This window comes from Neopelma chrysocephalum, unplaced genomic scaffold, assembly GCF_003984885.1.
Source record: "Neopelma chrysocephalum unplaced genomic scaffold, ASM398488v2 Primary Assembly neopelma1_132, whole genome shotgun sequence".
Taxonomy (NCBI): domain Eukaryota; kingdom Metazoa; phylum Chordata; class Aves; order Passeriformes; family Pipridae; genus Neopelma; species Neopelma chrysocephalum.
Window position 1 is genome coordinate 1929493 of NW_020897794.1, and position 10193 is coordinate 1939685.

General features: G+C 44.8%; 1 protein-coding gene across 8 annotated transcripts in view; it reads right to left on the reverse strand.

The window, feature by feature from the left end:
- Positions 1-10193, reverse strand: part of LYRM9 (LYR motif containing 9) — a 41816-nt gene that overhangs the window by 4775 nt on the left and 26848 nt on the right. For 5 of the 8 annotated variants that reach the window (XR_003536749.1, XR_003536752.1, XR_003536747.1 and 2 more), the window contains 3 exons: positions 8822-8917; positions 4971-5057; positions 3746-3771 (listed from right to left, as the gene is read on the reverse strand). The exons of 1 other annotated variant lie outside the window; for it this stretch is intronic. Coding sequence is in view for 1 of the 7 variants with exons in the window: in XM_027698747.1 (XP_027554548.1) it covers positions 8838-8917 (80 nt within the window). In the remaining 6 variants the exon portion in view is untranslated. Of the gene's footprint in view, positions 1-3745; positions 3772-4970; positions 5058-7344; positions 7362-8821; positions 8918-10193 lie in introns of those variants that run through there. 2 more of the 8 variants (XM_027698747.1, XR_003536748.1) reach the window with 2 other exon arrangements.

Below are 10193 nucleotides of genomic sequence, written 5' to 3' on the forward strand. Positions count from 1 at the left end.
AAACCCACCCCTTCCTGTCTGCTCGGGATCAGCTCGGCCAAACTCAGACGTGCAGAAACAACAGAATTCCCTCATCAGTCACCCTTTCCAAAATTCCAGTGTGTGCATATCACAACCAGGGGCGAGGAAGTGAGGCAGGGACGAAGGCAGGAGACAGTCAATAGCCAGATTTTGTGTGCCTGGCTGCACGTTGGCTCAAGCAGAAGTGCTGCTGACACCTCCTGACTCACCCCTGGGATCCTCAGCCACGGCTGCAGCAGCAAAGGCATCCTTCAGGAAAAGCATGGCCTGAGGAGGGAACTCCAATTTCAGTGACAGAGCACTGGCTGAGGGCAATTTCTAACCAAGGACAGGTAACAGAAGAGATCTGAATACTGGTTCTCAAAAACCCACAAATTTATGGACTGACATGAAGAACAGAATATTGAAGCATAAAAGTAACTTCAGTTCCAAACATTTAAAACTTCAGTGTGAAAAACACAGAGCACTGCTGAAACAATTCCAGCAAAACTCCCAGGCTTGTCTTTACTGCTGCCCTCGGAGTCTCTGCTGCTGCCCTGCGAGTTTCTCACTTGTTTGCTGCACACTCAGATGTCACCCTTGGGCCAGCACACCTCAGTCTGTCCAACTCCACTGCATGTTGACCTGCCTTCCATGTTTCCTGGACAGAGACAGGGGCCTTCTCAGGCAATTTTATGGCTCTGCTTTATCTTTATGAGTCTTTTTACTACTTAAATTGTTTTTAAGGACTCCTTGCTAAGCACTGCAGTTAGGCCAGTCTTGCCCAGGCCTGCATGGCTTTCAGTGTCTGTGTGAATTACATCACATTTCCAAACCTTCTGTGAGAGTGAAATTTCCTTCCTCTGCCCTTCCCATAAGGGAAACAGTGCCAGAGGGTGGGAGTATGAGCTTACAGCTCCTTTTCTAGCAACTATCTCTCTTCCCCAACCAAAAAAGACAATTCCTGTGGCACATTCTTCAGCATCTTCAGAGTATTTTTAATCAGTTTTCATTGATTTTGAGCTGCAAGTCCAGCTCAATACTTGCACACTGAAATACAGACATGGAAATACAGACATGGAAATACAGACATGGAAACACAGACAGCACTAATACACTGAAATACAGACCATTTCCCTGGTCAGTGCCTGTTGAGCATCACAGAACACAACTTTCTGCTACTCCGCTGCCACTTCCAATTCACGGACTGAACACTTGGACTAATTTAGGACATTTTGTCTCCCATCAAAAATCTAAATAAAGATGTCAGTATGAACATATCCTCTCACTGCATCTCCTATTTTTTTTGAATTTGTTTGTTGGTCATCCAATGATTGTGTACCTGGAGGAACACCCATCCCACACTGTCAGTGAGCAGGGGATGGGCAGCCTTTAACATCCAGCTCTCTCCAGGCAGTGCTGCCAGAGTGGTGCTTCCCTGTGTCCCTGCTGCTGTGGCTCCTGTCACATACACAGGATGTGCTTGGGAAATATGGTCCCACAAACTCTGACTAATCCTCCATCACTGAACAGAACAACTGTTTCTTCATCTGGAACTGCCTAGCAAGCAAACCCAACGTGCAGGTGAACCTGAGGCAGCTGCTGGAACAGGGTACCCTGAATAGTGCTGGGATTTGTGGAACATTCCTCAAACATAACTCCAGTAACTGAAACGAAGCCCTTAAAAAACTGACCTCATGCAGAGGTTTATAGGAGAGTGAAGGTTGGAAGGGATTCCCAGCATTTCATCCAGTCCAACCTCCTGCCCAAAGCAGGGTCAGCTGTGAGGTGAGGCCTTGATCCAGATTGCTCCTGAGGACTTCCAAGGAAGGAGACTGCACAACAATGTGTTGTTACTCTACTGCTAGGCTGTCTTCATGGGGATAAAGTTTCTCCTTATACCCAGCCTGGACTTCTCATTTCAACTTCTGCCCACTGCTCCTCATCTTCCCACCAGGCACCACCACAGAGAGCCTGGCTCCATCTCCTCAGTGACCTCCTGAAAGCCACTGGAAGGCTGCAAGAGTCTTCTGCAGGCTGAACAAGCCCTGTTCCTTCAGCCTCTCCTCATGAGTGGCCCTCCACTGAGCTCACTCTTCGTGCTCTGGAGATCCAGACTGGACACAACAGTCCACCAGTAAAAGATGCAGATACTCCAACTGTGCTGCTTTTCCTTCCTCACTCCCTTTCCATCAGAATTCCAGGCTAGGGACACACTGTTTAGCTTGGTTTTCATTCAGTGAGCAAACACTGCTGACTGAGACAACTCTTGACTGCACTGACAGAGAGGATGGGCTCTGAAGGACATCACTTGGGAGTTTGAAAAGTCACTCATTAAAAATACAAAAAGGAGATGTGGAGGAATGTGTGTTGACACAGAGCAAAGTCAAATTCTAGACCATGATGGGTGGCTTCATGGAGTGGGTTAAATCACAGGGGTTAATTATAATAAACAGTCCTAGTACACACATCAAAGAATCATTACAGATTAATTAGCAGGTGCTATTATTAGCCATAACAATTTTTGTCTCCATTTCCAAAAGGATAAGATGCAAAATAATTACTTCATGCAGTCTAAATGCTTCATCCAGCTCTTGCAGTGAGGTGTATTTGGACCACAGCCACCAAAGCCAGAGGAGCTGGTGCAGACTGTGTACTCCACTTAAGGGACAAAAATAGTAAGTTTTTTGGTCAAAAGCATGTTCTTGCCTAACCTTGATTTTATGATGATTAGTTCTGACTTAGTCACCTGAAACCTGGCAGAAGGGAACATAAAGGGGAATTTTCTGTGTCTTTACAACACCGTCCACCAGGTTCCAGCAGTTCAAGAGCTCTCTGACCAGCCAAGCTAAAAATCATGACATCATTTCCTTCTTTCTTCTCACGTACCAGCTTTGAAGACTTAATTGCAATCTGAGAATCCTCTGAAAGAACACACTGTTCCTCTTCCCAGTGGGGTTTTGGGGATCAATAGTTCCTGTACTTCCATGAAGTGTCTAAATCCTCATCCAACATAACATCTCTGATTCCAACTTCCTCCCATGTTTTTGCTTTTGAAATCCCATTTCTTTTCAATGGAAGCGCAAAGCTGCATGTGAGAAAGACAGGTGACTGGCACCCTGAAATGACTTCACACTGAGAAGAGATAAATCCTCACAGGTAATGTCTTGGTTTGGTAGGATGACATTGCAGAGAAGGTGGCTTCTCAAGTACCTGCTCACAGTGTCTGACAGCTTTGGATAAGAGTGCAAGAAATGATAGTTTGTGCATGGGTTTGGTAAGGTTTTGTAATAAGGTCCTACCCAGTCAGGTGATCATTTTGCAAGACACACAGCATCCAATCTCTGATTAACCAGCAGAAGTCAGTGCACGTGGAGAAGGAAGGACCCAGGTCAGTGGTAAATGAGAGCAGTATAAACCACTGATCTGCAAACCATCAACGCATCTTTAAATAGACTGCAGGTTTTAATAATGATAAAGTTGAAAACAAGCAAAAAGGAAGGTGGTTATTCAGCACTGAAGGCAGCAGCAGGACCCTTAATACTTATTTTTCCAAAAGGACACATGAGCAGGGGAAAAGAAAGCAACTAATTAACGGACAAAGAAACTTCAGAATTCTTTCTGCCTTCCCTTCATGTAGCAGTTGTAACAAGCAGTGATGCCTCTGGGCCCAGACTCCAAGCTGCCTTGCTGAGGATGTGCTGCCCTTCAGCATCAGACCCACCTCTTGAACTTGTCCATCCAGGCTGCTGCAGATGCTGTTTTGTAAAACTGCATAAACAAAACTGTTTCAATTTTCATTCTGGTAACCATGGCTAATTACAGACCATTTCTCTGAGTGTTCAGAGCAATGAAAAGTGGTGTAAGATGGTGAATGCTACTGAAGTACAGGGGATTCCTTCCCTCTGATTCCAGTGGCTTTGGCTCAGAACCCTTGAACAGCACGGGAAGGAAACATCCTGGTAAGCAACTGCCTAGACTGCCTTTGTTATTACAGGCCAAGACAGAATTTGATAGAGCACAAAGGCAAGATTTGTGTCTCCCAGACAGTCCCTGTGAATTCCAGAGCTTCGTTAAGAGTGTTACAGAGTTCTACAGAGCAAAGCTACAGAATTATGAGCTGTGATTTCTTCCTGATACTTACAAAACTGAAAACACTTCCTAAATAGTAAATAAATAAGTCCCTCCCCATATAATGTAACAAAGTGAGCTGATTACAGGTTCAGTACTGTACCCAAGCTGTTCCTTTCAAAGCCTCTTTATTAGATCAAAGGGTTTATGGTTCTGTTCCTCTCTCAACCAGACATGGATTGCATTCAAATTACCTTTTATGCTAAACACCACTCATATTGTGGACATTTTTTGTATAATTACCTCAGCTATAAAACCTGCACCTTTGCTCATGAGAGCAATGAAGTTGGAGTGCAGGGATTGGCTCTTCATCTCAAGTTTCATTATACACACTGGATGCTTTCACTGCGTTGAAACAATTAGAAACTCCCAGACTTGGCACAGTGTGACATCCCACAGCCTCTGTTCCCTCAGCTGGGAGCAGGGTTTGGGGAGCTCTGTATTTTTAAACCATGCTTCTGAAATAGTTGCAAAATGATCATCCCCGTGCCGGTCCCTCCTAACTCAGAGCCACCCTGGTGGGGAACACCCAGTTCCCTGGTCCCTGCCAGCCAGTCCAAGCTGCCAGAGAGGGGCTCTGTGCATGGAAATCATCCAGCTAAAGGACAGAGTGGACACAACCCTGGGAGTGGGAGCCAAGGGGCAGGGGAGGGAATGGGGGCTCAGAGCTCTCGTGGGTTCTTCAGCAGTGCCCAGGGCTGAGCTCCCTGCCAGCTGCTGGGTTCTCTTGCCTTGCTCACGACAGCCCAACTGTTCATTGCAGCTCCAAGGCTGCACCACCCAGACAGGGAACCCCCAAACACCCAGGGGAGCACATGACAGAGCAGAGCAGAACTGACCTGATGTTCCTCAGGTTAAACGGCCACACAGTGAAATGGGTGAGATTATCACCAAGTATAATGTTGAAGGTCTCCCAAGTGAAGCACCTAAAAAGCAATCTGAGAATTACTTTTGAAACTCTTGGCCATAAAGCTCCGATGTACTCTGTGAGATACTTCCGGCCAAGAGGACAAACTTCACAGAGCTCTTGGGGGAGAGAAAGCTCCAAGGTTCAACTGCATTCTGTACTGTAAACTGTGATTAAACACACCATGTCTGTGACCTCTAAAAATGGAGAGAAAAACACAAAATAAAAGAGAAAGTAGCCCTTGCAGTTGCACAATTGTGGAAAACAAAATATTCTGTTTCTCCTTGTTCCACATCATCTGAGACATATCTGACTTTCTGTAGATGAAATGACTGCTAAGAAATTGAAAGAAGGCTGGAAAAATCCCAGATCTTGTGTGATTTGACCTAATGCAGAACATGAGTCAACCTCAGCAGCTGCAAGAATGTGTCAATTCTGTATCTTTTAAAATCCACTCTGTAGAACGGCAGGAAATATTAATCAAAACGCCAGCGCTTTTTAACTTCTCTTAAGAAGGATACCAGAGACCATGAAAAAAACAAGCTGTAATAACAAAAAGACATAAAGTGCAGTGGTTTTTAAACAGATGAAGCTGAACTCTGGCAGAAGGAAGACTACAGGTAATAAGGCCATTCAGCCTGAAGTTGTCCAGTTGAAGCTGAAAAAAAATATTTTATATGGGGCAGTGATACAGCCTCAAGCTGTGCCAGGGGAGGTTCAGGTGGGACATCAGGAGGAATTTCTTCATGGAAACGGTGGTCAGGCATTGGAAGGGAGGTGGTGGAGTCCCCATCCCAGGAGGTGTCCCAGGAATGACTGGACATGGCACTCAGTGCTCTGGGCTGGGGGACAAGGTTGGACTTGATGATCTTGGAGGTCTTTTCCAACCCCAGTGATTCTGTGATTCTGTGAAATACCCAAACCCAGCTGGCTCGGAAGTTACCAACTAAAAAAACCAAAAATCAAGTTAATCCTTCTCAAAATGGATCCATGCAGAACACGAAGGCAGGTTCTTCTGGGGGAAAAGGCACCCAGGTTGATAGTTACAGAATAGGTAAGTTCACTTCTTGGGCCTCCCAGCTCACAGACAAGGACAGCAAACAGCAGCCTCAGAACTGTCCTCTTAGACCCAGTGAAGTGAGCAATGCCAGGGGCCTCTCCCTCAGCAACAAATACAAACATTGTTAAGCTCGTAGCTGCAAGTGACAGATGCCTCCCTCTGCTTCTAAACTTTTAAAAACTATTTTAAATATCAAACACAATTATGAGGAAAATACTCTTCAAAGAGCAGGGTTTTTTTAGAAGTTAATGTGTCTGCCCTGCTTAATCACAAGCTGAAAGGAGAACTTGATGATTATTGTATACTTCAGTTAACACTATTTCATAAAATCTGGCTTGACAGAATTATAAGATAAATTAATCAAATAATACAAAAGTTGAAAGATATGCCAGCTGGCTCGAGCTCCAGCAGAAATCCATCAGCTCTGAGCAGCAGGGAGGGCTGCAGGAAAGGCTCTGACCCAGTGGGCACTGTGGGTCCTGTCCAGCCATTTCTGGGTGTCAGTGACTTCAGGACACTGCTCTGACCAAGGGACTGCTCACCCCAAACACACCTCTGCTCTTTGGGGTGACACTGAGGGACACAATGTAGAGGAGCATAAAGCTCTAAAGATTCCTTCTTACAGTTTAAGGTCAAGGGCTCTCACAATGAATAAATATTATGACACTGAATGTTTAAGACTCACAGATGTTGTGCTGCCTGTTCAGTTTGCAGCTTATCAGAGCTTTATATGAAGGCACAATTTATAATGCCAAGTTAATAGCTATTACGAATAAGAAACTGTTTCCTTTAAAAAAGATCAGAGTGAATATTATTTGTTTCTCCCAGAAATAGTGTGTATTCCTGTTCTGTACAGTATCACAGTAAAGATCACTTCCTTATGACATTTGACAATGAGCCAACACCATGGATGAGAGGTTTTTGTTTAGCATCAAATCCTGAAGCTCAAGTGTCTCTAAACAAAAAGCCTGTGACATAACGAACCAAGTGAGAAAGAGCTTACAAAGTGCTAAAGAACGATTTAAAGAACATACAATTACTGACAAATGGTGCTAAGCAAGGCCTGGCCTGGGTTGGAAGAATTCTATTCAGTACCCACAGAGCTCAAATGACTTTGGGTGGTGAGAGTGAATTGAAATCAGTAACACTGCTGACAGAAGAATGTGAGCAGAGGTACATGTGTCTCCAGCCACGTGAAGAGCACAATGCTATCCTGTATTTTACATTAATCACACACTCACACAATCTTTTCCATACCAAAACCTGAAATGAATAAATAAATAAAAAAAATTAAAAAAAGGGATAAAATTTCACTAGACAGAAAGTTCCTACGTGAGGCTCCAATGCTGGTAATGACCAAAGTAGTCTTTACCATCTGTCTGAGAGCTTAAGAGCAGGAACCTAAACACTAAACAAAACCCATTGACCAACCCACTGCCACTGCTCCATTTTAGGCACGTTACTTCCATGTTTGTAATGTACAGATTATTTCCACATAATTTCAGCTGTAGGTTCCCAGGGTCATGTATAGACAGAACAGAAGGTGTAGCACCAGCGTTGGTTCTGGCCTTAGACTGGATGTTGATAAGTCTGTAACATGATCTAGATGATTTGTTTCTCCAAACTGCAAGAATGCAAAGCATGATCTCACCCTGTTAAACATAAGTCTCCCAACTGTCTTTCCTTGTTCTAATGTTTGTCTTGTATAACAAGCCTCCTGTGAAACTCTCTCTATCTCCTTAACCAAGAGTTGCCTGTACACAACCTTTGAAGAGTTAAGTCCACTCAACTCTGAATTGTAGAGTACTTAGGAGAAGTTATTGACTCAAGATCTTACTGTAACCAGCTGTAGAAGTGTTGTCAGCAGAATGTAGTTATTACATTTGTGTAAACACAAAGCAAACCCCGGGCTAGGTGGGGGCACGGGATCCTATTCCACACTGAAACTGCTGCTGGCATCACTCACTGCAGGAGCAGCCACCAGAGAGGCCACAAAAACGGGGCTTGGACACAACCTTCTGATGGGCCCTTAATCATTCAGCTACTGCAATCACCTATCAACAGCCATCACTTACCAGAACTGCAGCAGAAATGGGTTCCTCATTTCAGTAAGAGAAACTAAAGCCTCTGAATGGGCTTGGCTCCTTTTACTGACATAATAATTTTGGTTGAAAGTATTGAAGCTCTGCCCAAATCTCCTCTCAGAGTTCAGGTTCTCATCTACATTTGGGTTTACATAACATCTTGGGACTCAACTTATGCTGCTGGAGAATGGAATTTGTATAATGTCTTGGAAACACAAAAGCCTCAGCTCTGCAGCTGAATGACTCTTCAGCCCAGTCATTACAGAGACATGTCTGAGACACTGGCATTACTTTCACTTTCAGGGAAGTAAACAGTTGTTTGCATCATTTCTCCTCAGCACCAAGAAAATTATTTGTATATTGAGTAAGTAAAGTTATCTTCACACTTTCGGTCTGTTAAAAGGTTACTATTTTTAAAACCAGATTATATTTGTATGAAAAAAACCCCAACAAAAATCCCTCAGACATATCCTCATGCCCTCCAGCTGAATCACTCCTATCAAAATATTTAGTCATGATGTCTCCTGCTCACCAACCATGTCCCTCCTCTGTGCCCTACCAAGAACTGAAAGCTCTACCACTTTCCAAAACCTCAAATTCCCAGATCCTGGTCCTCCCAAATCAGTTCCTCTCTCATACCTTTGGTCTGATGTTCTCAGCTGGCACCTCGGACATTTGGAGCTGCAGACATGTCCCGGTTGTATCTTCCAGCTCCTTGGTGCTTTCCCTCTTGAACTAGCCATAAATTAAATAACAGGCATGTAAGAGGGGTTTAAACACATGCAATTATCCTATTTTGTAACTGAACAAAATATTACGTCTCACACTACCAAAAGTCAGGCAATTAAAGCCATAGAGGGTTGCTGAGCACTCTACATTTAAAGTTCAGGAAACTGCCATGTTTCCATACACTGCTAATCCCACTAAGGCTGTAATTTTCACTGTTGCAGTGATACAAAGTTCAGTGCATCTCCAAGCTACAGAGCAAACACACAGCACAGACCTGGAGTGCAGCAGGGGTCACCTGTGTGCTGCTCTCCATCAGAGGCAGCACACCCAGACAGCTACTACCAAAAATGCTGGAGCTTTTTTATTAGTGTTCAGTATCACACTGGATACTCCTTGTTGGTCAAGTTTTCTGTGCCTTGCCAAGGTTGAAGCTTTCTGTGCTCTACCTTGCACCAAATTATTTTGGAAGTTTAAACCAAAATGACTGCACTTTCAAAAAATTTTACTTAAGAGGCTTTCCTCACATAGAGAAACACCTGCTCTGCTGAGAAACTCTATGACCTTCCTGCTTTACCTGAAATGAAGCAGAAGGCTGGCCCTGGCATCACACCTGAGTATGTTCTGATGCACTTGACAGAAAAGGATTTGAAGAGAAGAAATAAGTGGCGTAGAGAGACAAGATGAGAACAGGATTGAGGAATATGTAAAACAAGGACAATAAAAGTTAAGGGTGTATAAGGTGATGTGGGAGCAGAGCGAGGAACAATAGTGGTGATGGCAGAGGGAAGAGGACAGGAATTTTTGGAGAGGAGGGTTTAGTGCCAGCAGAGACAAAGGGGTTTTTTTGATACAATACAAATGTTCACTTACAGCCCCATTTCTGACATAGCGCTTCCCAAACTCTGCCAGGCTGCTGTGAGCCCGGATTTTATCCGTGTTTCTCTCCCGGCCGGAGGAAGAACCAGGGGAGGGTTTGCGCGGACACAACGCGCTGGGCGCGCCCGCACCGCCACCCGCAGGAGGAGCGCGGCACTGCGGGGACCGGCCGAGCTCCGACCGAGGGACCGACCGGGCTCTCACCCTGCAAAACCCACCCTGGCACGGAAAGAGGGCCTTCTGAAACGCACCTGGACTCCCATTTTGAAAGGACATTTATTTTGTGTTGCAAAGAGCCGTGCAGGCCTTGGAGCTGCAAAGCATCACACGGGCAGTGACTGCGCTGCCCCCAGCACGAACCCGAGCGAGCAGGGGCTGTTCCCGAGCGAGCAGGGGCTGTTCCCGA